This window comes from Stigmatopora nigra, chromosome 14 (assembly GCF_051989575.1).
Source record: "Stigmatopora nigra isolate UIUO_SnigA chromosome 14, RoL_Snig_1.1, whole genome shotgun sequence".
In the NCBI taxonomy this organism is placed as follows: domain Eukaryota; kingdom Metazoa; phylum Chordata; class Actinopteri; order Syngnathiformes; family Syngnathidae; genus Stigmatopora; species Stigmatopora nigra.
Genome location: NC_135521.1, coordinates 2,266,149 through 2,293,604, shown reverse-complemented (window position 1 = coordinate 2,293,604; position 27,456 = coordinate 2,266,149). Strand labels below are relative to the sequence as shown.

General features: G+C 37.6%; 3 protein-coding genes and 2 long non-coding RNA genes across 5 annotated transcripts in view; 3 read left to right on the top strand and 2 right to left on the bottom strand.

Moving 5' to 3' along the window:
- The window catches only part of LOC144207347 (uncharacterized), a 166,136-nt gene that overhangs the window by 9,365 nt on the left and 129,315 nt on the right, over positions 1-27,456 (bottom strand). The window lies entirely within an intron of this gene.
- On the top strand, positions 153-11,071 carry LOC144207078 (matrix-remodeling-associated protein 5). Its single transcript, XM_077732305.1, has 17 exons — positions 153-328; positions 1,489-1,612; positions 1,833-1,972; positions 2,956-3,085; positions 3,159-3,397; positions 3,511-3,662; positions 3,763-6,240; positions 6,331-6,563; positions 6,642-6,915; positions 6,989-7,132; positions 7,294-7,812; positions 7,915-8,086; positions 8,327-8,584; positions 8,700-8,826; positions 8,927-9,007; positions 9,135-10,281; positions 10,364-11,071. Exons 2-17 carry the CDS (start codon positions 1,526-1,528, stop codon positions 10,915-10,917), a joined length of 6,735 nt encoding a protein of 2,244 aa, XP_077588431.1. The 5' UTR covers positions 153-328; positions 1,489-1,525; the 3' UTR covers positions 10,918-11,071.
- Positions 870-17,178, bottom strand: LOC144207079 (uncharacterized). The gene is made up of 7 exons (XR_013328558.1): positions 16,921-17,178; positions 16,763-16,833; positions 15,021-15,120; positions 14,705-14,809; positions 1,480-1,606; positions 1,124-1,321; positions 870-1,003 (listed from the first exon to the last, which is right to left on the bottom strand). It is a non-coding gene; the product is annotated as an uncharacterized LOC144207079 (long non-coding RNA).
- rab33a (RAB33A, member RAS oncogene family) lies at positions 13,275-15,763 on the top strand. Its single transcript, XM_077732304.1, has 4 exons — positions 13,275-13,735; positions 14,375-14,515; positions 14,747-14,827; positions 15,060-15,763. Exons 1-4 carry the CDS (start codon positions 13,373-13,375, stop codon positions 15,282-15,284), a joined length of 810 nt encoding a protein of 269 aa, XP_077588430.1. The 5' UTR covers positions 13,275-13,372; the 3' UTR covers positions 15,285-15,763.
- fmr1 (fragile X messenger ribonucleoprotein 1) lies at positions 16,182-26,257 on the top strand. The gene is made up of 15 exons (XM_077732303.1): positions 16,182-16,689; positions 17,919-17,971; positions 18,053-18,146; positions 18,244-18,315; positions 18,859-19,007; positions 19,139-19,232; positions 19,388-19,504; positions 19,616-19,786; positions 20,304-20,382; positions 20,652-20,794; positions 21,116-21,202; positions 21,325-21,550; positions 21,691-21,891; positions 22,091-22,170; positions 22,325-26,257. The coding sequence occupies exons 1-15, from the start codon at positions 16,639-16,641 to the stop codon at positions 22,520-22,522; spliced, it is 1,815 nt and encodes a 604-aa protein (XP_077588429.1). The 5' UTR covers positions 16,182-16,638; the 3' UTR covers positions 22,523-26,257.

Sequence of the window (27,456 nt, the reverse complement as noted above, 5' to 3'; positions counted from 1 at the left end):
AAAGGAGCGTAGGTGTAGGAGGGGATGGAGAAGTTGTGCAGCATTCCTCTCTGAACAGAGAAAACGGGACCATAGAGGAGGAAAGAAGCTAATCTGAAAGCCAGATGCCTTGAGGACCAACAGAGGGTCAAACTAATCCAAGCACACTCGCTGAGCTCCATCCCTTCTTGTGTTCTCTCTTGTTTTTCCTCACTTTCACAAGTCAGCAAGCATCAGACGGACTGACACACCAATTGGATACTTGCTTTCTATTATTAAACTTTTTAAGGACTTTGTGCAGTGGATTTTATTTTAGCCAATTTGGTTCATCTGATGGCAGAATTCACAGGTGAGTGCATGATGTATTTTAATAATTTAACTTTAGTTTGATAATACTAATGATTCTTGTACATCTGTTTTACATTAGGTTTTTTTCAATGACCAGATGTGGCATTATCCTTTTAAGTAAAGATAAAGCCATTGATAGACATGAAAAGAAAAAAAATACTGTGGGAATTGCAGTGCAATCTTGATTCATCTTTCTCACTCTTCAATGCTTGTCATTGTGGTGTGTTTTGCCAGCAAGATGTGCTCCTTAATAGCCTGAAGTACAAGGAGTACCATGGCCAAAATGTTCCCTTAGATAAACCAAGGTCCATTGGATATGGTGAAAAATGAAATATGTTTTGAAGCAGTACTAACTCAGATCATAGAATGCCAATGTTGGATCAATTTAAAGAAACATGTAGATTGTAGACTTTTCACATAGTTTACATACCTGCCAATTCTTCAGGTAACAACCAAATAAGGCCTTCAATATGATTTATTGATGATTCCATCTGCACGTTTGAATAAGATGGCAAAGAACTGCAAGGATTCTCCTCCCCAGAGGTCACCCTCAGTGCCTTGGAAACTTTAAACTAGTGCACAAGTGTGCATTTTTTAAGCTTAGTCTGGAAAGTTGGTCGCACCATGTGTGGCCCTGTTCACAGCTACCAGGAAGTACCAGGTTGGAATGGGTGAACTGCAAAAGAATGAAAGAATGTGTCAGTAATCATCAACCCGAAAGGGTCATTCATAGCACATATGGAGATGTTTTTTTTCTTTTTCGAAGACTACGATTTAAGGCCATCTCACTAGTTACCTGTTATTTTTTACTGTCTTCTGTTACTTCCGTCCTCTCCCACTGTCTCCAGAGGGACTGGTAAAGTCATCATTGAGGAAGACCACGTAGAAATGTAGTGTTGACCCGAGAGGACAATTCCAGACCACTTGATAGTGGAAACAAGTTGAGGTTTTGTTGCTCTTTAAAGTTCTTGCTACCAGAAGAACTTACTCATATCTGAAAAATAAAGGTAAAGGCTTTCAATAAACACTTGGTTATGGATACAAAGCACTGTAGGATTCAGTGCAATGTGCGTACATTTTGTAATTTACAAAAATGTATTACTACACCCATTTAAATGCAGTGCTAATCTATACATGCCATTTATTTTTCACTTGATGCAGATCTATTAATGGCTTGAGTCTCCTCAGTGATCCAGTCATGGCATTGTGGTGGTGGACTAAAATCCTCTGCAGGTCGACAGCTGTGTGTGTTTCCCTTCTCCTCTCATTGCTTCTATGTCTAATGGTAAGTATATTTTATTTTTAGGACATGAACTAGGTTATTAGGGAGGTTGTAATTGCTTCATTTTTTAAAAAATTTGGATATACCATCAATATTCATAGACTAGTCATGCAACATCGTCGCAGTGGACTTTCTGTGATAAATGTTTTCATAAATGGATCATTTTAGTGTCATGTTCTATTACCTGACTTTCCCCAAATGGGTTCTCATGTCTCCCCAATAGCCGAGCTTTCCCGTACAAGCTGAACCTCCATGTCCACGGAGTTGTAGCTGTCCAAGTGTTAAAGATGTTCATTGTACGTTCAGACATCTGACGGCTATACCAAAAACCCTTCCTAAGAACACAGAGCGGCTCAACTTGGGGTAAGACTTGGTCACATTTTAATAAAATTGCATTTCTGGAAAATGTATCATGTTAACTCAAGGAAATGCTTTGAAATCTGTTCTGATTTGGATGATTTTATATGTAATGCAGACCTCTTTTAGTGTTTGTGTAAAATGTAAAATATAGAATCATGTAAACTCTGCTGCATTGTTGTTTGTCTATTTTGGTTAAAACAGTTGATATTTTTTAAAATATATATCAAAGCAGTTATCAGGAAGATAGCCAACACACAAGTCATTGTGCGTTTAATATGACTTCTGTTTGAAACGAGCTAAAGTTTTAGTACCAGCATGTGCTTCCAAGCTGACCTGGGGAGAGCTCTTAATCACTTCCATGTGGGCCTTGGCATAGTGATTGAAGCTTTCAGCCCAGTGGTATTACACACTGAGTAGATAAATAACCCACAATGGATTTGTTTACATGCAAATGGAACATAGAAAACAGGAGATATAAAATATAAATTCGTCAAAATCTACTTTTGGTAACATTAGGTCAGTAATAATTTAGGGCGTTTATTTGATTCCTGGTGATTTTTTTTAGAATACTATAGTAGATAATAATAATACGACATGTGAAACTGTGAATTGTGGAAGTCCTGACTGTGGCTGTTAAAATTAATTCTCACTTTTTTGATTAATATTGTATTTGATTCAAGCATCTACTGTGCTGTACCATAGATGGAATCTGAATGAATCCTGCAAAGATATGCTTATTGTAATGTGCTGAAAGCTGAGGAATACATGGCAGGTTTTTCAATAGCTCTTTGTATTTTAATTGCTGGGATGCCAAAACTCTATTCAAAAAGGCCCTGCTGCTTCACAGTAGTATGTTACTAACACCACTAGTACAGGGTACAACAATCCTAAACCATTGCCAACTGTAGGAATGCCAAATAGCCACAAATCACTGAAATAATAGTGTAGTTACAGTCTTTCAAATGTTGTATTTCTTTCACTTACAGATATAATAGTCTGACTGAGATGGAAGCATCAGATTTCAAGTCACTCCGGCAACTTGAAATGCTTTTGATACATGGAAATGACATAAGTGTAATCCACGCACGAACATTTTACGGATTGCGGTCACTCCAGGTACTGTGTAATGTATCACACGTTTACCCATGTTATATTTGACATAATATGGACTCTGTATTTCCATTTTCAGATATTGAAACTGAGTTACAACAAGCTACCAGTAGTGAAACCTGGTCTGTTTGATGGTTTAGTTGGTTTGGTTCGTCTTCACCTGGACCACAACCTCATCACTTTCATCGAACCATACTCATTATCCGGTTTGACTTCTCTTAAACTACTCCAACTGGAAGGGAATCTTCTTAAAGAGATTCATCCCCATGCGTTCATTACACTGTCACTATTAGGGAACTTTTGGACCTCTGGACTTAAGTAAGTCAACAAAAATGTGCTTGATAGGTTCATTAACCTATCATTCTTGTTTTACACCAGTAGTTCAACTTTTCAATCTAGAAACCTGGTTGATTTTTTTTTTTGGGTCTCAGACATTTACACCTTTCAGACAATTTACTGGAACAGCTCCCTGCCACTATACTTAGCACATCTCCAAAACTGGAAATTCTCACTCTTCATGGCAACCCCTGGACATGTGATTGTCAACTTCACTGGCTACTTCAATGGAGTGCTACACATGAAGGTTTGACGTAAAAATATAAATCACAATGCATACTTTTCAATGGCAAATCCATGAATGTTCCTTTCCTATCATCCTTTTTTCTCTCCTCGTCTTTTCCCAGGAGTAATAAAATGTAAAAAGGAACGTGAGACAAGCACAATAGAAATTTGTCCTCAGTGTTATTCTCCACAACCCCTGAATGGAACATCGGTGTTTACATTAAGTGAAAATCAGCTTACCTGTGAAAGACCAGTTCTTCGATCTTCCCTTAAATTGTGGGATAACCCAATTTGGGCTGACTCTGACACAGAACCAGATCTACCATATACCCGGGACTTTGAAAAGCCCTTGGGTCATTTAAGCTTTGTTCTCTCAGATAGCCATGGAAATAAAGCTCATGTGGACTGTGAAATGCGCCACCCGGGAGACAGTTCAGATATAAACTGGACAATTAATCCACGGTCAGCTCAAGGGCTGTCTGTCAATGTGTCATTGGCAACCAACTTAGAGTGTGAGATTGATAGGGAAAAATTACAAAATCTTTGGCAATTGGTCGCATATTACTACGAAAGTCCTGCTATTTTGGAAAGAGGTCAACAACGACTCAACACCAGTAGAGAAACGTATCAATATGCCCAAGTTGCTAATGAAAATTCACCTTATTTCACTGACTTAAAGGGTTATTTGGTGGCAGAACCAGCATGGCTACTTCAACACAGAGTCACTTTAAAACTTAATAGACAGCAAACAACAACCAAAAAACTGGTTTTGGATTTTACAACAATAATTACCAAGACAATCAACAGCCTTAGACGACAGCAGGATGACAATGACCTAACTGCATCCTGGGCAATGCTTCAACGTGGGACTACAGGGCGGGTTAAGACTGTTCTTGAAGGGTCAAAAGTTCATTTACAATGCAGTGTTGTCACTTCACAGAAAGACGTGAAAGTGGAGTGGATGCTTCCGGATTTGTCCATCGTGGACAGTTTGACTGATAAACTCAAAATTGATGACACGGGTAATCTTGTGATCATGAATGCATCTCAGTCTGACTCTGGCCTTTATCACTGTATGATCAAAACAAAGGCAGGTGTCGATTTGATGTCTTTGAGGCTTACTGTTAAAGAACGATTGCCAAGCCCTAATTCGTTTAATGGCCAGAAAATGATTGTTGAAAAAGGAGGGTCAATTTCCCTCCCATGTCAAGTCACATCATCGCAACCTAGTCAAACAATATGGTACATGCCGTCAAATAAAGTACTTCTCCCGACACAAAAGACAAGAAAGGCAGTCGTAATGGAGAATGGTACTTTGGTGGTGAGGAAGTTAATGGAAGAAGATTCAGGAGAATACAGTTGCTTGGCCTCAAATCTCTATGGAGTTGACATGCTATCACACATAGTGGAAGTCACAGGGGAAGAAAAGGTGTCTTATAACTCTGAAGAAAAGACTGAATCAAAGCAGACTATCTTAAACCCTGATATGGAAGAGGGTTCCGCAGGAGATTATCAAGAAACTATTCGCCCATTTGCAACACACGTTCCTACATTGGGAAACCAGCAAAGGAATCCTGATTCATTTTCAAACAAAGACCCAAAGAGACATTTTAAACGAAAACCCACCATTATTGCAAAAACATTGGACCCAAATTATTGGGCAGAAGTGTTGGCTAAAGCCAATGCTAAATTACCCATTGCTCAAGAGCCAGACTTGTCATTACTAGATTCTACCACCATTAATGTTTTAGACAGTTTAGTCAAACCCACAACTAAAATTTCTTCAAATGCCAATAATTTCCCCATTCCAACTATTTCCAATAACAAGATTGAATTGCGAACAAAAGGATCCCAACCGGAAACTTCACAGGCACAAATCATCAGAAGTACAGAATCATCCCTCCTTCATAATAGTGTGATAACAGAAAAATACAACAGAGTAACTTCAGCTGTCAGAACCCCATCTACAAAAACGGAAACTGTGCAATTTGGTTCAGGCAATAGGAAATTTATCCCTGGTCGCTCAAATAGAAGAAGGCCACCTTTCAGACGAAGAAAGCCACCCACAAGAAAAATTATTCCTGACATTAAATCATTCCTGAATTCCTCAATAACGCTGAAATCTAATGTTCCCACATCAATGTCAATTACTACTACTACCACCACCACCACTACCACCTCTAGTTGGGCAAGTTCTGAACAAATTACTGTAACTCCTTACTATCAGACAGAGAAAGATGGCGTTAATGAAGATAGTGAAAGCTTAGAGAAGAGAAAGGAATCCAACACTGAAATTCAGGATCTTGAAAGTAATCATAGAGATTCTCAATCAGAGAGAGACATAGAAATACAATTGAAAAATTCTTCTGGTACACAGGAGAATGAAATGGAGAAAAATGTGACAACAATAATAATTGGAACAGAAACTCAAACGAGGAAAACAGAGCTAGAGATAGTGAGTGAATCAGCTCAAAATGAGTTGGTTACACAGAGCTATGATGATCTGTTGGACAAAATACTTTCAACATCCCAAACACCTTCAAACCGTCATCATTACACTCAGTGGCCTGGGCAACGGTCATTTCCTCGTCCCAAGCAAGGTAAGTACAATACTGGAAATGGGTTTTTAATTGATAATACTTAAATTCCTAACAACGAAATAGCTAATTCTGTGTTTGCTTTTCTTCTAGGTGCCGTGCTACCCATTATTCCCACAAATGAAACCAGACTTTTCCCTCATGGACATGCTCAAATCCCAATGGCCACCACCAGACCGGAGATCCCAGATAAAACATTAAAACTCACAACCAGCACCATGGAACCAACACTAACCCATTATTCCCATCAAAATAATTCTTTGGATGTCAAGACTACAGTCAGAGATCGATTGTTGTTTACAAAGCTGAGGAACAGATATAGACAGGTACATTCACGGTCGTTTGGCGATGTGTAAAATCAATATTTTGTATTTACTAATTGCCAATATGCATTTTTTTTCAAGGCATATATTGACCGTCTATCCCAGCTTGGAAAGATAGCAACACTCAAACCTCGCATTAACTACTATAATCCGCCAAATACAATTCAACCCAGTCCGATATCTTTTGCAAGACCTTCAATCCTCAGACCACCAATACCTACATACTCATCAACCCTGCGACCTAAAAACCTTGATAAATCAACAACATCATCTTCCATTGATTTGAATATCACCCCTCACACTCACCATTCTACGACACCAGGACTACAGCGGGAAATTCAATTGCCTGCTGGAGGTATGTGATTTTAACCTATAAACGTTTTATTGAAAAATCTGTTGAGAAGTTTAACTCAAGGTAATGCTGTTAGGAGCTGGTGATAGAAGGACCAAACCTCGAATCACTACACTGAACAAAGCCAGCGTGTCGGTTCTGGCAGAGGGGGATGTTGTTCTTCATTGTGAAGCAACAGGAATTCCCGAACCAAGCATCTCGTGGACAAAGGTATCCACAGGTAAAATTCTGAGTCTGGTCACATGAAGTGAAGCCATTTATTATCATTGAAATTCATGATTGTTGAATTTTCTATTTGTTTTGTTTGTTTTACTGTATATAAAAATGAACATTGGATTTTTCTCGATTTTCTGACTTACTGGGCCGGAATTTCCTTTTCAGGTGCCACAATACCAGCCAACAACAAGCATGGTTCCCGCTTTGAAGTCTTGAAAAATGGAACTTTTCTAATCAAAACCGTTCAACTGCAAGATAGAGGCCAATATCTCTGTACTGCCCAGAATAAATTTGGATCAGATCGTATGGTTATTACCTTAGCGGTCCAAACTGAAGCACCCAAGATCCAATCTCCCAGATCATCAGAGATAGCTAACTATTTTGGCAAAAGTGTAAGCCTTGACTGCCTTGCCTCCGGGAAACCCCGAGCACACATTTCTTGGATTCTACCAGATGGAACGTTTGTCCGAGAAATTGGGACCATTCACACTCCCATCTCTAAAATGTCACTCCTTGAGAACGGGACACTGCAAATGCATTCAACCAATTTCTCAAGTAAAGGAGACTACAAATGTATTGCAAGTAATGCAGCAGGTGCTGATACAGTTACCTATCATCTTCATGTTGCAGCTTTACCTCCAAGCATAGGTGAAGCCACAAGTGATACTTTGATCATTCCAACAGGTATTGCACACACATCAAATGTCCATAAAGTTATAAGAAATGTAGCCTATTGAAAATACTTTCAATGTAATTTGCTAACTAGTAATTACTACATCTACCCAGGAAGGAATGTATATGTCCATTGTTCCATGAGAGGTGAACCTTTGCCAACTTTGAAGTGGACACTGCCATCAGGGATCCATGTTAGGCCATCACAGTTTCTGGGACATAAGCTATTCGTCTTTCCCAATGGGACATTGTTTTTCAAGAACATCTCACCAGCTGATGCGGGGAGGTATATAGATTTATCCAATAATTAGGGAATAATATGACAAGCATATTCTCTAGAGTCGTTTTGAAAGTTTGGAATATTATGATTTATTTCATTGAAAAAGTGGTCAAATGGAGATTTTTAGATATACTTTTTAGATATGTTGAGTCTTTATTAACTGTTCTAAAACAAATGTTTGTTACTGTAAATAGTCTTGGTTCTCGTTTAAGACAGAAATTCAGATTTTCATTGATTCCCACACAGGTACGAGTGTTCAGCCACAAACACAGTGGGCATTGCAAAAAGAACAGTCCATCTTGAAGTGCGGGCGGATTCTTTTTCAAACACCCGCAATCCTTCTCTACCTTTCTCTCCAAGTCGTCATGCATTACCATCCCGCCAGCATTCAGTATCAGCCTTGTATGGTTCTGCTGTCTACTTACACTGTCCAGAGTCAATTGGCTCATCAAGAGGGACCATCTGGCAACTGCCATCTCAAATCATCATGGACTATAACTACAGGTTATGGATACGGAATGGGAAACTGGATTAAAAAAAATAAGAATACTGAAATTATAACATTTAGTATCACTATGTAAAAATATTGAAATAATCTCTTCTTTTCATCCATCCCCAGTCCAGAGAGAACCATTAAAGTTTTCCGGAATGGAACTCTGAGAATACTTCAGTTAACGGAGCTGGATGGAGGAAATTATTTGTGTTTTTTTCAGCGACCCAATGGAGAAGAAATGGAGGTTTTTCGGGTATAAATGTTAAAAACTCTATTTAGCAAGGTCTATACCATATGAAGTTAAATGTAGGTGACCCCACTCATTAATTCAATCCATATTTCTTCTGTACTAGGTGGATGTTCTGATGACCCCGCCTAGAATCGAACATGCGAGGACAGTACAACCAAGAGTCAATTTTGGAGAAAATGTGCAGGTATTGTAGTATGTACAGAAATGAATTGGCAACATAAGGAACCTAATAACTTAAACAAAATTTTTGTGAGTGTCAGTAAATCAATTTTGGTGCAGTTACTGCAATTTATGTTTTATATCTTTCTTAGGTTGACTGTGTAGCAACAGGCCTCCCAGATCCAGAAGTCTCCTGGAGTCTACCAGATGGAACACTAATCAATAATGCGCTTCAGTCAGATGACAATGGCTATCGCAATCGGCGCTATGTTATTTTTGGCAATGGAACATTACTTCTCCAGCAGATGGACAAACAAGATGAGGGTGACTATACTTGTTATGCCAAGAATAAACTTGGTAAAGATGAGAGAAAGGTTAGTGTCAAAGTTGGCCCAAATGCACCAAGAATGAGTTTCAAATCTCCATCTCAAGTTACGGTGAAATATGGAGAAACAGCTCAACTGAGTTGTCAAGCCATTGGTGAACCTACACCACAAATATTCTGGATCTCACCACGAAATGAAATCATTCCCACATCATCTGACAAATTTGAGATAGTGGGAAATGGTATATTAGTGGTGAAAAAAGTAACACTTACAGATGAAGGGACATATGCCTGTGTGGCACGAAACTCTGTTGGTGATGACATAAAAAACATAATTCTTGTGGTTGAATCAAAGGAACCATTTATCAATGGTAACAAAGGAAAGAGTTTCAAAAAAGTTGTAGGTATTTCTTATCAAACTGTACTACTAGATTGTGATGTTGAGGGGAAACCTGAGCCAAAGATTTGGTGGGTTACCCCTTACGGCCACTCACTCCAACTCTCCTATCTAAGTGGTCGTTTCCAAGTACATCGGAATGGGAGTTTAGAAGTGAGAGGAGTGAGGAAAACAGATGAAGGGAAGTACATGTGTTTAGCTAAAAACCAACTTGGAGAAGCATCACTTTTGGTTGAATTAGATGTGGCACCCATAGCAGAAAAGCCAAGTTTTGCTGTTCCTAACATAGAACTTTTATCGATAAAACATAATGGTGGGGATCTGTATCTTCAATGCTCTGCCCGTGGTAAACCAAAGCCAGAGTATGTATGGGTTTTACCCAATGGGACACTGCTAATTCCTGGTGTTAGGCTACAACGCTTCACCCATCATCGGGAAAACGGAACTCTGTGGATCTCTCGGGTTTCTACGAGCGATAAAGGAGTCTACAGTTGTCTGGCAAAGAATGTAGCGGGACAAGCCGAGAAGCGTTATGCATTGGAAGCAGGACGGAAACCAGTTATCAGAGGACCAACAGGTAAAGTAGAGCTTTTACTCTTTATGACTACTTATTTTAAGGCAAAATGTTTTTACAATACCCTTCTGTTTTGGTTTTTCAGGAGGAATAAAGATCACATATGGCCAAACTCTCAATTTACATTGTATCACGGACAGCTGGCCACAGGCAACAATCGCTTGGACTCTACCCAATGGCTTTACTTTAGACAAACCTCAGTCTATTGGCCGAGTTACATTCCATGCCAATGGGACCCTCCAGATGAGACAGATTGCAACTTTTGACAAAGGAACATACACCTGCAAAGCTTCCAACTCTTTTGGCACATCAACGTTATCATACCCTATCACAGTAATGGTCTATCCACCACGCATCACTAGTATGCTGCCCTCTATCAGCAGAGTAAACCGTGGAACACCTGTAAAGTTAAATTGTGTAGCCACAGGTGTACCCAAGCCGGATATCTCCTGGACTTTACCGGGTCGTACAACGTTGATTCCACATAATCGCTACATAGTTCAAGGAGGGATTCATATGACAGAAGAGGGTAGCCTGGTAATACAGAACCCAGTGCTCATGAACTCTGGTATTTATAAATGCAATGCTAAAAATGCTCTCGGAACAGATTTTAAATCGACATATGTACAAGTGATCTAAGGGTCATGTTGACATATTTTCTATGAGGGGATTTGAGCAATATTTTTGTTCTCACTTGGAATTGTATATAAGTTTTTTTTTTTTGCTCACAGCACCATAAAAACATGAAAGTTATTTTTTTTAAAAGCAGGACACTTGTATTTCATTTCAAAACAACAACTTCACATCAACACAGATATAGTATGGGTATGTACGTGTTTGCTATTAAATATTCTGTTTTACAGTACAGAATTGTCAAGAAAACCAAATAGAAATAATGAAGAATCATTATTTGTTTATGGATATGTGTATAAATTGCTGTTTTTTGTGAATAAATGTGTGGACCAGATTCTTATTTAGCTTTGGCAAAATGGAAGGTATTAACAGTAGTTGATATAATGAAAATTATTTTTAATGTACAAAATGACATGATGATGTTGTAATGTAATGGGTAACTTCTCCTTTAGCACCACTTAGAGGTCAATGTGTGTGTTTCAAATCAAATATATTAGAGGCCTACACATTTGATTTATAGATATTTTGACTCAAATGTATGTTTTTGGAATGGGGTAGGAAACCAGAATACCCAGAGGAAACCCACACAGGCCAGGGGAGAACCTGCAAACTCCACACAGATGAACATGACCTGGATTTGAACCCAGGACCCCCAGAGCTGTGAGGCCGACACGCAAACCACTCATAACATATATGTAGTATTTAAGTACACATATAGAAATGAAAGCCCTTTCAACACGATCATATATGTTTTACTATTCCACTTGTAGGTTTCACAGTGAATAAATGATATGAGATACATTTCACACTCCATTGAAGCCAGTATTATTGTGTTTAGACATTTGGCCAATGTGTTTTCAACACAAAAGCCAAATAAATCAAAGTGATGTGTTGTACCCAGATGTGTAGTCAGTTTTACTGTTAGTTTCCTTCAGAATATGAATGTCTCCCTCTGTCTAAGTCCCAGACAAATAAGTCTTTGACCATGGAAGAAGGGAGCTTTTGTCAGAAGACTGTTCTTCACATCTTGCGTGTGTTTGCTGGGATTGTGTGTTACGAAGAGATTATGTTTGCAGCTTGGGAAAAGAGAGAGTTTGAGCCATAGTGATTGTGTCTGTCTGAGGGATCGTTCACAAATGGTACATGTGTGATTGCGCTGGTGCATATCACAAAAAACAGTGTCACACGTCGACAAAAAAGGAGGGACAGTATTTGCCAACGTGTTTAGGATTATTTCCAAGTGTGTGTCAGGATGGAAGTAAAGCGGCTTACATATCTGGCAACCATTTTTCACGCCTAAGTTTTTAGTAAATGCTGAGTGACACCGATTTAATTTCTTTTTGTTCATTCAGCTTTCACTTTCAAGATTTGTTCGACATATTTTAGCTGTAAAACCATACAATTTATGCAATTATTGTAAATTTATTCATAGGATGAATGTGTGGGAGTTATTAAATTACTAATATAATCTGAATAATGACAACATTGATATAATAAATCAATAAAGATGGAACAAATGGTTATATGAGAGATATAAATTATCTTTCACATCTTAAGTATACATATTACTTACATTTTAATATGACTAATCATTTATCTGGAAACTAAATAGTATTAATTATTGTTAATGCATACTTGCACGGTGTAGTTTTTTAAAAACTGAATTTTCTAAAAGGGAACTGCACAGAATTAGAAACCACTTTGTCTTAATCAGGGCTGGAATCTGACAGCACAGCAATCCTGTGCAGTGAGGCCATGTTACTTCATGGAATGTGATGATATGCAACTAATCAGATCACGACTAGTTGGAGAACTCCTGTTGCACACTCCAACTTTTGTTTTAAGTGTTATATCCACCAACAATTTCATGGAATAGTGGATGAACACATTGAAGTATTTCACATCAAGATAATGTGTGGCCGTAGTTGGCTGGGATGGGCACCAGCACCCTCCGCGACCCTGGTAATGATAAGTGGTTTAGAATATGAATGAACACATGAATATAGAGGGCAAGAATAGGTTTGACACTTGATTGAAAGCAGGTATACAAAAAGTTTCCTCTTACTGAAAGGTGATTTCTAGTGGTTTGACTTTGAATAAACTCAAATATTCAAATTGAAAGAGTTACCATCTCTCTAAAAACACAATTTGGAAAAGGCTATAACTCATGTAGGGAGCATGACCAGGCTTAATAGTGCAAGTTTAAGGACCTACATAGAGTGATCCAAGAAAAAGATCTAAATATTGATCATTATTAATACTACAAAATACTATAATACATGATTTTCCTCCCTGCGCTCGTGTGTTTTTAAATGTTCTGCCCTTCCCGAAACGACACAACAAGTCTCCTCCTTCTTTTCCCCGTCACCTCCCTTCACTCCATCCACCCATTCTTCTTCTTCTTCCACCTCTCCTCTCTCCACTCTCGCATCCCGATTTTCGCATCTGATCCACGGGCACCATGACCAACGATTCCCCAGAGGAGGAAAGCCGAGGAGGACGGAGGGGACCTCGGTCGAGCCGAACAGATGACAATGTCACCATCCTGACATCATCCATGGATGTTTACCGAAACCGGAGCCGGGCCAGTAGCAGTAACGAGGCTGGCGCCAGCTTCACATCGTCCGCGGACTTAAGCACCTCCTCCCTGGAACTGAGCATCCAGACTCGGATCTTCAAGATCATCGTAATTGGGGACTCTAATGTAGGAAAAACGTGTCTGACGTTCCGTTTCACTGGGGGGAGCTTTCCCAATCAGACTGAAGCCACGATAGGCGTGGATTTCAGTGAAAAGGCGGTGGAAATTGAAGGAGAGACGATCAAGGTAATATATGCGTGTCTGGATGTGAATCGGAGGTGTTTCCTGGCCTCTATATACAAAATGTCATTCTAGCTACTCCATCATCTACTTACTTCATCATAATAATGACGACATTTGTCACTATGCGTCTTCTGTGGTGTCAATTTCAACACTGAATGATAACTAATTGTTATTCTAAATCCACTAAATGATTTTTGCATTTGATTAACAACTGCCATTGTGGTCAAACCAATGCACTTTGGCCATTAGTATTTTGCCAACTAAGGCTTTTTTCAGTAATAGTATATGGAGAAAAATCTACTATTCTAAGTATTTGTTTTGTTAAATTCGTATTGTTGTCGAGAAAATCCATCCTCCCATCCTCCTTATTGATCTCATCTGTCCACTTTTATCCTTTCTGTAACATCTCTAAGCTCTAAGACTGCTTTGTCACAAAAAGGTTAAAAATACATATATATTGTCAGCTTGTTTACATTATTGAGAATGTTGGCCTCACAGCTCTGGGGTTCTGGGTTCAAATCAATGTCGGTCCACAAGTTTAACGCGTCTTGGGTCTAAACATTACTCTCTGATCAGAATATTGTTATAGGATATTTCAATAACCACATTTTGAATGTTCATCAAAAAATGATCTAATTTCAGGTGCAGGTATGGGACACAGCTGGCCAGGAGCGATTTCGTAAATCCATGGTTGAGCACTACTACCGTAATGTCCATGCAGTTGTCTTTGTTTATGATGTCACCAAAATGGCTTCCTTCCGTAATCTTCAAACGTGGATCGAAGTGAGTTTTAACAATTTCAGTTTGTCCCAGCAACAACTAGTGATCAAATCAAGAGTTATTATTTCATTTTTAATGCATTTTAACCAATTTCATGACTACTACACAGTATTTTGCACTCTGCAATGGTGTGTACATAATATTTGCCTGTTAGTTTTGTCTATTTATCATAAATACTTCCAAAAAAATCACCTGAATTGCCTGTCTTGAATCACATCTTTGCTTTTCTTGCAGGAATGTAACGGTCATCGGGTTTCAGCATCAGTACCTCGAGTCCTTGTAGGGAACAAGTGTGATCTGGTGGACCAAATACAGGTTAGTAGATTCATGCATTACCTAAAACAGAAATCACATCATCGAGAATGGTCTTTATAAATGAATAATCCATCAATTGATTATAACCAATTCACAATGATTGCTGATTATTCACACTTTTACGTTGTAGATTGTTTGTGTCTCATTTACTAGCCTCAAAAAGGACAAGTAGTATTACAAAGATGTATTTTACCCAGATTTAATGATCTGTAGTAATAATCCTTTTCCTCAGGTACCATCGAACACAGCATTGAAGTTTGCAGATTCTCACAACATGCTTCTGTTTGAAACATCTGCAAAAGACCCAAAAGAGAGTCAAAATGTGGACTCCATCTTTATGTCACTGGCCTGTCGACTCAAAGCTCAAAAATCTTTACTCTACAGAGACGTGGAGCGCGAAGACGGGAGAGTTCGACTCACTCAAGAGACTGAAACCAAAAGTAATTGTCTTTGTTGAAGTAAAACGCAATTAGTGCAAGTACTGGAACGGAATAGTGTATATCAGAATAACCATGCATGTGCAGGAGGGGGAGAAAAATGATGAAGGGGACATAGATGCAAAGTTTTAAGCATTTTTACTGGTTTAGAAGCATTTTTTAATTGTGATGAGCTATGTTTGGGATTTTTTTCGCTTGAATGGAAGAAACAAATGAAAAGAAAGAAAATAACACGTCACTTGGGGGGTATATAGTGCTTAACAAGGAGTTAGATAGAAAGCTTTTGGAGTGTTTTCATTCTATATACAAGACTATAATATACAGGACAAAGCAATTTCAATTCTATTGAGTTATGACATTGTATAAACTTAACAAGGACTTGGACAGAGTGTTTCATTTTGTACGAAACCATAATGTACATACAACCTGGAATTCCATTATTATTTTAGGGCATTGTATAAAGTATACATGAAAACTGATTAAAATGAGTTGCAAATCATTTTCTACTTAGTGTACAGTTCATTGAATACATCACAAATAAAAAAAACGGTCACAATTTACACACAACATAAACTTCACTCAGAAATAATTGTTAGATATTTACAATGGGGGTGTTTTGAAAAGGCAGACAATTTTTCTCTTTATTGTATGAGGGCTTTGCCTGTATCTTTTTCTTATGTTTTATTTGACTTTAAAATAAAGAAAATTACTTTAAAAATATAGGAATACATAACCCAAATCAGTAAACATCTATCCATGTTAGAAAAATGTATTTTCCCAAAAATATATTCTGTACATGACATAATTATGATTATCATTCAATATTTCGTCTTACAAATGCAAAACGTGGGATAGATGAGGTGGGAAGGGCACATCTATGACAAAAATGACGTGCCACTGATTGAGTTATTTTTAAGATGTCGTTCGCGTAAAATGAGTCGCATCGTATTTTTGATTTTCCTTTTGATCATTCAGTTCTTCTGATGAGTAACCTGAGGATAGCAGCACTAGTTCTTCTTGAACGTAAGCAGCCTCGGATCTGAGTCGAGGAAGAAACCGGAGACGTCACATAGATGCGAGTAGCAGCAGTTGCTGCCTAACCACTAATCACACAACATTAACTACCTACTACGAGCAAACCTTTGCGCGATCTATATGCGTCGTCTTTGATTACTCGTAAATGCAAAATCGTATGTTAGCTTTCAACAAAATCGAGATTTGACGAACTCGCAGTACAAGGGATCGCTTTCCGGCTACACATTTATTTGTTTCCCTCGAACCCTCTGCCTTGGCTAGCATCAGGCTAGCCAGCTAGCTAGCTACCCCAATCGCTAACTGTGGTTAGCTAGCTAGCGAGCTGTGGTATCAAGCATCATGGATGAACTACTAGTGGAAGTGCGAGGAACAAGCGGTGCCTTTTATAAGGTAAGTTGCAATTTTTTAATTTAAATTCCTTATCTTTTTTATTTTTGCAAAGCAGCATGCGATGCGTACGTACCGTGAGCAATTTCCCGGTTGGAGTAGCATTGATTGAAGTACCTGCTCCGGCCTCCGTGCTTCTCGCTCGCACTGCGCCGGTAAACAACAAAGATGACGCTGTTAAATCGAAATCTGCCTTGACAGCATGTCTACTTTCTTTAATGGATCATATTTTACCTTTGATCTAAGACACTTCTAGTAGAAAACAGTGGTGGTGTTCATTCTTAACTGAATGAAATGTGATTTCATTGAGTGAAGCAAGCAGTTGTCGATCAGTCATACTAATATATGGATGGCTATTCTTCTAGATCTGTTCTTTCATATTCGTTCTATTGTAAATATCTTCAACATTTTATTTTAGTTTGGTTTCAATTGGTTATATAACTCATTGTTTGCCATTGACGGTGATAGACGTCCAGTTCATTTTGACAGGGTGCGAACTGATACACTGAAAATGTATTTGTATGTCCATGAGTAAACACTAGGGGGCACTTATGCTCTTGGGACTGGACACGGGGCCTTTCTTATAGGGTTAAATCATTTGTACTTTTCATCTTATCAATTTATTGCTTTATATTATAGATGTAACTGTTTTACTTTACTTTTCTCTAGGCAACCATCTATAGCAAATGAAAATATTCTCAATTAACAGCAAAAATAATTAATCCACAAAAAAACTACAATTTTTGGGGGTGAATGCAGTGTATTTTTCTTCAGCTAACATATATAGAACAGAATATCATCTTAATTTTACTTCAATTTAGTCAGTCATTTTGGAAAATTTCATCATTAGTACATTGCTGCGGTATCAGATTATAAATATCAGTAAAATATTTAAAAAATGAAAAAATTGTGTTGTGCATATCCCTACTTTTAACATTCATTTTGTACATTGGCTTCTGTGCATTGGTTACTTGTAGTCTGTCACACTCAGGACACCGGCAACCCACAGGCAAGCCACTTTGTCTGGTGTCCTTCAGGGCATGGCATGTCCTACTTTCAACATTTGATGTGTACAAATCCAGAGATTTTACAACTTCAGAGTGAGCCAAACTGTCAGCACACATTTAATGTGGCTGAGGTTACAAAACATACCAGGATTGATGTTTGCCCACCTTTTAAGTATCTCAGAATATTTTTCAAATATCTTTCATTTGACCTCTGTGCTTCTTTAGGCATTTGTGAAGGATGTCCACGAAGGCTCCATCACAGTTGCATTTGAAAACAAGTGAGTAATGCAAAAATGTCAATTAAATGGACATTATTGTAGTGCAGGCAGTGATTAAATCAATTCTTTTTTCTGTATTAGTTGGCAGCCGGAGCGCCAGATCCCATTGCAGGATGTGCGATTTCCTCCTCCAACAGGGTTCTGCAAAGAAATCAACGAGAGCGATGAGGTTGAGGTGGGAACAATATATTTTCTCTTTTGGGAGTTTTCTTTATCTATTTTTTGTCAATGTTTGGTGATTAATAATCTTTAAAAAATGTGGGTTTTGCCAGGTGTATTCCAGGGCAAATGACAAGGAACCATGTGGATGGTGGTTGGCCAAAGTTCGCATGGTTAAAGGAGAGGTAGGTCTGTTCACTGCTTCTCTTTTGTTTCTGTGCTTCAGTTACTCAGGCTAAACTATTTCACTTTCGTTTCTCTGCTTCAGTTTAAGTTTTCATTCACGGCACGCCCAGTGGGCAGGACTCCCATGTCTTTTGAAATTTTGCTCAGAAAGCACAACTTATCTTGATTTTCAGTAATGCAGTTCACCTATTTTTCATTAATCAGTTTTCAAGTCTTTTCATCACTCATCAAAATTATGTCCAAAAATTATCTCATCAATTTCTTTTATTTATGATCATATGGAATTTATCTACATTAAGTTGCAGAAAATTCTGCACTATTATCTGAAATAGGCTGTATGGAATCAACCTGCAGACAATAGATGAACAAAATATTTTACTGTATAGCATTTGAAAAGTTTACTAAATACCAGGTCACTATTTTTTTTGTCTCATTTGAGTGTTTTTCTTTATCAGTGGTATTTATTTATAAAGACCCTTACATCTGACGGATACTTCTTTCTATTTGATAGTCTGTTTTCTTATATTTGTATGTGTCTGTAGTTCTATGTTATAGAATATGCTGCCTGTGACGCCACATTAAACGAGATAGTCACGCTGGAGCGGCTACGGCCGATCAATCCCAGCAAACCAGCCACAAAAGCCACCTTCCTCAAAATCCGTCTGGATGTCCCTGACGATCTACGGCAGATGTAAGTATACCATATTGGAAGAAATACTAGAAATCAGATAGGGGCCAATGTTTTACAATGGTAGCAAAACACTTGATCATTTCCCTATATATTTACAATGTAACTCTCACTAATGATATTTCTTCTTACAGGTGTTCTAAGGAATCGGCACACAAAGACTTTAAAAAGGCTGTCGGAGCGTTCAGTGTCACCTATGATTCTGAGAAGAAGCAGTTGGTTATCTTGGTACGTCTTGCTTTTTTTATTACCACATTTTGTGGTCAAAATCTAGATGTACTGTGAAAGTGTTATATTTGACTTTAGGGAGAAGACCGTTCATCTACTCCAGTTATTTGAAGTTAGACTTTTGAAGTGTGATGTATTTTGATATGTTGTTACAGTCGGTGAATGAGGTCACAGCTAAGCGGGCCAGCATGATGAGCGACATGCACTTCAGGAGCCTCCGCACCAAACTGTCTCTCATGCTGAGGAATGAAGAGGCAAGCAGACAACTCGAGGCAAGCACACAAAAATAAAGATGAAGAAAATTGTCATGACATCAATTTGCCCCCTTCTGGCAGATCAAAAGTACAAGTCCTATTTACTTTCTTTGTTTGGCTTGCTTGCAGAGTTCCCGACAGCTGGCATCACGCTTCCATGAACAATTTGTTGTGCGTGATGATTTAATGGGGCTCGCCATCGGGACTCACGGTGCCAACATTCAGCAAGCCCGTAAAGTCCCCGGAGTCACTAATATCGACCTTGATGAAGAGACTTGTACATTCCATATTTACGGAGAGGTATTGTACCCTCATGTGTCTCAAGTTCAATCAGAGACGATTTTATGATGATTTCAACCACATACTTCAGTGAATATTTTCAAATCATTCAATTTAATTCAGACTAAAACCTTTCAACAATTTTTTTTATTTCAAAATTTTTAATGAACTCCATTTGCTGCATTTGTATTGGTGTTGCTTGTATAGAAACATGAATATTTTCTTTAGCGTTTCATATTTTTAGGAATATTAGTACCAACAGCCATAGAATACACAATGAAGAGAAAAAACATCTGATTCTCACTAGAAACGCATTTTTGGCAGGGCATTTTTTTAAAATTTAAAACCAAGGTCAAACATTTATTAAAGTAAAAGAAAAATGTTTTTACATATAACTATAGCCAAATACCCCAATATAACAGGCTGTCTATGGTCAGAAAGAAAAAGAAAAAAAAATTATAGTCCGGAATATACGGTACTCATCAATGTTATTTTCACAATACTAAAGTGTGTTTCATGTTTGATGTTTTATCTAAAGGACCAGGAAGCTGTCCGTATTGCTCGGTGTTTCTTGGAATTCTCTGAAGATGTTATTAAAGTACCTCGGAACTTAGTAGGTGAGTCACTCAAAAACAGTCGAGTAAGTCTTCCACGTTTTTTATTTTGGAGGGCCAGGGTGATAACTGTATTAGAATTTATATAGAAGGGTGAATACAAAAAATGCATGATTAGGGATTTATGTGACTGGCAACTTAGTAAAGCATAAATCTAATTACATGAAAGTACAACTGCTTTCCTTTAAACAGTCTCCATTTTTCACAGATATTCTAATTTTCTGCAAAATAACTGCATGAGTCCATAGTGATAATTGTGTGTGTTTTTTTAGGGAAAGTGATTGGGAAGAGTGGTAAACTAATCCAAGAAGTGGTTGATAAATCTGGTGTCGTCCGGGTTCGTATTGAACCAGAAAATGACAAAAAGCCTTTGGTTGGACCAATCGTAGGAGCAACAGCCTCGGCAACAGATGATGTGAGTCACCCAAGCAAATTAAAGTGTGATTGTTTGTGGGCCAAAATGCCAATAACAGGCTCACATTTATAAAATGTATTTTTAATAACTTATAGTATGCATTAAATTACGTACTTATGTATGAAGAACTATACTGGGACAATGGCATTTATATGTAATTCAACCACTGATAATTTACTTCTAAGAAGTTATTGTTTCTGTCAATATTTTTTCTACAATTACTAGCAGTAACTATGCCAATTTTATCTCTCAATGAGAAGTGGGTCAGGAGGACGTGTACAATTTCTTGGACTTTAATTTTTCTGACAATCTTCGCCATAGGGGATGGTGCCCTTTGTCTTTGTGGGGACCAAGGAAAGCATCTCAAATGCAACGGTACTACTGGACTATCACCTCAACTACCTGAAGGTATTGTAGAAATTATTTTTGTCATACTTCAAACCAGTTTCACATGACATTGATCATCTTGTCTTCGAAGTATACACTGTTATGTAATGTCGCATGTCAATTAACATTCACAATACCTGCAGGAGGTGGACCAGCTTCGTCTGGAGCGTCTTCAGATTGACGAGCAACTCAGACAGATTGGAGGTGGGGGTGGAGGGGGGACGGGCCCACGAAATCAGAAAGACAAAAGCTACGTCTTTGATAATGGCACGGGTCTTGGGAGAGGGGCTGCAGGAGGGAAGCCCTATGTGGGAGGAGGAGGAAGAGGCGGTCGAGGACGAAGAGGAGGGACTGCAGCTTTTGCTTCAGGTGATTTCCCAATACATCATCAGTCAGATTTTGTTTTTAGAAAGCTTTTTAGACAACATTTGTTTTACTGCTATTGTACCTGATTAGAAACTGATAACACTTTAGTAATATTTTAAACTGACTTTTACATATCTGGTTAGGCACCAACTCTGAGGCTTCCAATGCTTCAGAGACAGAATCAGACCATAGAGACGAGCTCAGCGATTGGTCCCTGGCTCCCACAGAAGAGTTAATGACCGGAGGTGGGACAATGCCCAGACGGACAGACGGCAGAAGGCGACCAGGTGGGGCGGGTCTTCGGGGCCGTGGAGGAGGAGGAAGAGGGAGAGGAGGATATAAAAGTAAGTTAACATTTTTTTAAGTACCAATGTTAGGCTTGTAGTGAATGTTAACAAATTGGCTTGTGTATTACCAGATCAAAATTAAATGAAATGACCATTAAATTATATGTCATTGGAACATTCGTGATCACATCAAATTCAGAAAACTCTTTAAGTGTTGGCAAATATGTTGTAATACTTATATATACATTTTTTTCAGGTGATGATGTTCAATGGAGTGACCCAAGGCCTCGTCATATCCGAGACCCCAAAACGAGACCACAGGAAGATAGCTTGCAGGTACTGCCATTCAATCGTAAATAAATTCATTTGTTTATTTCAATAGGATTTTTTTGTGTACTGTCTTCAAATCAAACCTATTTCAATAGTCAAACAATTTTGAAGCAACAATTCACTAGTTTTTGTATCACAGTACACTTCTTTTATCCCACAGATTCGTGTGGATGGAAACAATGAACGTAGCGTGCAACATTCCTCGGGAGGGAGAGGAGGAGGAGGAGGGCCCTCGTCGCAGGGTGGGCACAGTGGCGGTGCCGAGGGCCCGCTACGCCATCAACAGCGAACCGTTCGAGACCGAGGAATGAAGAAAGAGAAGCAGGATTCTCCCCCTTTGGTGAACGGCGTGTCGTAGATACAACACTGGAGGACCTTCTCACTAAACACAAACACACACACACACATTCAGAGATGAACCCACACTCTGCACACGCACATACGCAAACAACCGCTCATTAACCTGTTTTTTTTTCCACTTCTTTTTCCTCTTATTCCGTTTTTTTTTGTCAACTACATTATTAGACAGGAGCTTCCATCAGAATGGAAGGCTTACTGTAGTGAAGACCTTTTGCCTGTCTGCTACTTGTGTTTACTTCTCCGTGTAGTGCAGCCGGCCGGTCTGTGACTGACTGAATGGATGTTTTTCCCTCCCTCAGCCAGCAAGTAAGGAATGAAAAAAGCAGTTTCTTGTGTAGGAATTTTCAATGCAACACTTTTTTTTCTGCTTTTTTTTTTTTAGCTCATTAAGCCACATGGCTGAAGCGCATGCTACTATCCTTCACTGTCTTTGCACCGTGAAGTTTCGTACTAAAACGTAGGATTACTCGTGTGTGTATATTTCAAGACTGGTTAGGATATAATGAGGGCAACACTGAGAACTGTGGCGGGTTTTTAAGACATTCTTGTTCATAATAATACCGAAAATGGCAAGTTAGGATGAGATCACGTGAGGGCAACACTTTATATGACACATCAATGCTATTTTTTTCTGTTTGTTTGTACAAATGACGATCATAAATCACACTCATTTACATAAATATCAGTCTTAGGACTGTCCTGGTGGCGTTTTAGTGTCAGCCCTTTTTTGGACTAAAGTAAACAAAGCAAGAGTTTAAGACGTAAACTTCTAGCAAATGTATACATTCACACAAAATACATTCATGCTTATTGGCATCTCATTTTTGGGACAAGTTTCCTAACTGGGATCTCGTTTAGTAGATCCCATTTAGATTAGGTAGATTATAAACACATCATTTAGTTGAACTTGAACAAATCTTTGGGATTTTGATATTTTATTTAGCTTTCTTAACTCCTAAGAAGCGTTTTAGGTAAGATACCCTTGCTTGGAAGAGATTGGACTCTTTTGTGGTGACCTTTTTTTAAAAGCATCACTACACATTTTTCACAGTTTTGTCTCTTGGTGCCTATGTACAACAAGTTCAATTGGTCTTATCAATTTAAAAAAAAAAAACGCATCAAACCGACAGTGAAGTCGAGCAAACATAAAATCCATGGCATGCAAATGCAATCAAATCTACTACTAAATAAAAAAATGCATTCAATTTTTTTTAAAAAAATGTATAGCTGTTAACACAGGAAAGCTAGCAGAAATCCCCTTCTCTTTACGTGTTGTCTATTTAGTGATCTGTACATTTTGTAATATATATACTAAAAGCTTTTCTGGCACGATGATTCTGAAATGATTTTTTTTCTTTAACTCATTCACTGCCATTGATAAGAATTAACATCTGTTTAACACTAATAGACATTCAAGCCATTTAAAGTGCGATAGTGGCAGAAAATACGTTTTTTTGTTGTTTTTTTTGCTGCCAGCCCTCCCATTTAAAATGGATTGAACGTTTATTACTGTCAATGGTAGCCTCGGAGTTAAAGAAAAAACTGTTCTTTTAGTACAATGCGAATTGTCTGGATTGTTGACTGATGACATTCATCTGTCCTAGTCATTCTGTTCCTGCGATATCATTTATGTATCACATCCCAATCTGGCAACACGCAGCCTGTAGTTTTTTTTTTTGCTTCTTGCCGTGTTTTGATGATTCAATCTTCAAGCTTCATTTCCTGCATACAAATTCATATTGTCTATCCCTATATCAACAAAGATAACAAGATTTAAAATGTATTTCACATCCAAATGGGGAGTTGGCTTTTTAAAAACTTGTCTCTGTGCCATGGATTTGTACATTTTTGTCCCCCCAAAAACAAAACCCCCGTTTTTAAGAACATGTGACTGATTTGTAATTTTGTTCCAACTTTTAGGCACATGCAACACTCTTTTCTGTGCAACACTCTGGATATACACAAGTCCTCGTGCTCACATTCCAGTTTCTGAGGCCAGTATTCCTTTTTAAATTGTGCTTATTTGTTGTCATTTCTTTGTCACTAAACTTAAATCCAAGCTGCATCTTTTTATGCTTGGCATTTTCTGCAAAAAGTATCCAAAAGTGGTTTGAGTACAAATAACTCTTTTTACTGTCCATAAAGCATCAACAGAATGAAGTTGTTTAGTGTTGTGCAAAAGGAGAAGGTGACATATTGTATATAATGATGTCATAAATTGTCTGAAGAAAGATTTGTACTATTGTTTCAAATGTGCACTTATCCTTATTTTTTTCTTTTGTTGCTGTTTGATATCATTTAAATGCTAGATTTCTTGATAATAAACTTGCTGTATAAAACAAAAGTATTCTCCATAGTACAGTTGGGTCACTTTGGTAGTAATGTACGTAGAAACTCCAGAGGTCCAAAACTTTTAATTTCACATAAAATTGTGAATTCATAACATTCCTATACTGTTAAGTGTCTCAAAAAATGATAAGAAAAACTAATATAGCAACCTATTACATTAATTGTTTTGATTAGGACTTTAAATGAGGTTAAATTGCATTTTTTTCCCATTTAAAGTAGATAAATGACTTCAGGTTTTGAGGAACAAAGTTTGAATTCTGTTAATTCTTTTATTAAAAATGTTTTTTTAAGTTTACGTGATTTCAAAGTGCGCTCAAGCCTCAAATCATTTCATTCCTAAGCGTTGCCAGATGTACAAATTGTAGTTATTTTTTTGTGTGTTTAATATGGATATTGGAAAAATTAGGTTAAAAAGATTGAAAAATTAAGAATTCTAAAAAAAAATTGGACACTTAATAATATTTTCTGCTTGTGGTGTATAATTTTTTTTTGTTCATCACTGAATTAGAAGAAAGATGAAGATTAGAATTAAATCATATTTCACAGGATTAATGAGAGGAAGAAAAAGTTGGATGGAATATGCATCATATTGTATTCTGTTCCCATTAAAAAAACATTTCTGATCATTAAAGTCAGCTTTTTAACAATAAGAAGTTAACTTGTATGCTGTTATATTTTTAGGGGTTAATACTAACTTATAATGTTGCAAAAAAAGAAAAGTGTACGATAATAGAAAATGTACATCGCGATTGGAAACTTGCATGCTGCCCATGTATACTCGTTAGGGAAGTGCTGAAATGGAATTATTTGTTCAGATGTGTGTCATCATCATCATAATACTCATCCTGAAGAGACTAATACCCAATATTTAAGTTAAACAAACTGTTCAATTTTGGGATTACAATATTATTTGTTTTTGGGTTTGTGATAACCAATTGGTAGACCTTTTGAATCCAACTGTACTGTATTAAAACAACACTTAAATGGTGTGAAAGCACTTAAGAGACTTTTCTGTTGATCTACAATGTGGTTTGCAGAATGAATGGTGTATTTCAATGTTTCCTTTATGGCTATAACCAATTTTAATGACAGTTGTGTGATGACTGTCCATTTCTAAAAACTAGATTGCTGATATTTTCACTGAACTCTTGTCAATTCATATGACTTATGGGCAATATTACCAAAAGGAAGGAGTAAATGAAAGTGAATGTGATCATTTAAAGTCTTTAAAAAATATTGTGTGGATCAACAGAGTAATTTTTCAAACCAACTTTGACTTTTTCTTGTTTGCAATACTGCAACAAATGTTTCTTCTTGTACTCCAGAATGTATAACACATAAAAAAAACACTAACTTGGCACATTGCTGGCTGTTTACTAGAGAATCTCAACGTGTACATTCTTAAACCAGGGTAGTCTAAAAAGCTGTAAATCTTGTGAGCACTTTTGGGCATTTTTTTGTTTCCCTGTGTAAATACGTACTTACTAGCATTTAAGGTGTCTGGGTTTACATGTCTGGTTATAGTGCAATATATTTTGTATGCAAGCAGTTTCAATAAATAATGAATTGATCTTCTGATAATACACGCCTGGTTTTTGTGTTGCATTCTTTTATTTTCTTCTTTGCTACAACTAGTACACAACAGTATAGCAATGTGTCTGTGTGTTTATGTATGTGTGTATATATATATCAATGTGTATATATGTATATACACATATATACATGTATATACAGCTTGTCCCAAAAAATGTATGTATACTATGAATAATTGTAAACGTGAGACGTTTTGGTCAGTTCACTCTGCATTTTTTGGCATGAGGTAATACCTGCCACCATATAAAAATATTAACAATTGACTTGAATTAAAAATGATACTGCAGTATTTCCTGTAATGTCCACAAGAGGGAAACGTAGTGCTGTCACTGACTGAAGTGAGATGAACGATTTGGTGCCTTCTCACGTCATAATATTCATTATTGTTACATTATGAACCTCTTAATTGCAGAAAAATAACAACCCGTGAAAATATGAAAAATAGCATTGATTGTGTTGCGATTAGTTCAATTAAAATCGTGGGTTTTAATCATATCCTTGCTATAATGACTTCTTATCTCAATGTCTTTGGAGCTCATTTTGTCATTTTATGCACCACTAACTCATCATGCAATTCCTACATTAAAATCTCATCACTTTTCATCCCTCTCTTTCTCTCTCACTCTCATTTTCTGTCTCTCAAGGTCTGACCTAGTTTTGGACAGCACCCCCCACCCACCCCCAAAACACAGAGTGTTTGATGCGTAAAACAAGACTAGGCAGATATTTTTATATTCAAAGTTGTATTTCATATCATTGAAAATAGCCAGATTATAACAAGGTCACAGCCAGATTGCATACAATTACTCCCACGGCACTCTGAGGTAAAATGACACACTTTTATCCAAGAGGATGAGGACAAAGCAGCTAAGATCTAAATCCTAAATTCTGCCACGTTAAATAAGATATTCCTGTCTTTCCTCCTTATCCTCTATTGGGGCCTTCTGTTTGTACTTGTAGGAGTTTGATGTAGAGTAGTACTGGCATGTT

Excerpts from the sequence above, each read along its gene's own strand:
- LOC144207078 (XM_077732305.1), top strand. The coding sequence starts at position 1,526 with ATGGCATTGTGGTGGTGGACTAAAATCCTCTGCAGGTCGACAGCTGTG. Across the intron at positions 7,133-7,293 it reads GTGGACAAAGGTATCCACAG|GTGCCACAATACCAGCCAAC; the intron begins GTAAAATTCTGA and ends TTTCCTTTTCAG. Across the intron at positions 8,087-8,326 it reads TCACCAGCTGATGCGGGGAG|GTACGAGTGTTCAGCCACAA; the intron begins GTATATAGATTT and ends ATTCCCACACAG.
- rab33a (XM_077732304.1), top strand. The coding sequence starts at position 13,373 with ATGACCAACGATTCCCCAGAGGAGGAAAGCCGAGGAGGACGGAGGGGA. Across the intron at positions 13,736-14,374 it reads TTGAAGGAGAGACGATCAAG|GTGCAGGTATGGGACACAGC; the intron begins GTAATATATGCG and ends ATCTAATTTCAG. Across the intron at positions 14,516-14,746 it reads ATCTTCAAACGTGGATCGAA|GAATGTAACGGTCATCGGGT; the intron begins GTGAGTTTTAAC and ends CTTTTCTTGCAG.
- fmr1 (XM_077732303.1), top strand. The coding sequence starts at position 16,639 with ATGGATGAACTACTAGTGGAAGTGCGAGGAACAAGCGGTGCCTTTTAT. Across the intron at positions 18,147-18,243 it reads ACGAGAGCGATGAGGTTGAG|GTGTATTCCAGGGCAAATGA; the intron begins GTGGGAACAATA and ends GGGTTTTGCCAG. Across the intron at positions 21,551-21,690 it reads GACTGCAGCTTTTGCTTCAG|GCACCAACTCTGAGGCTTCC; the intron begins GTGATTTCCCAA and ends ATATCTGGTTAG.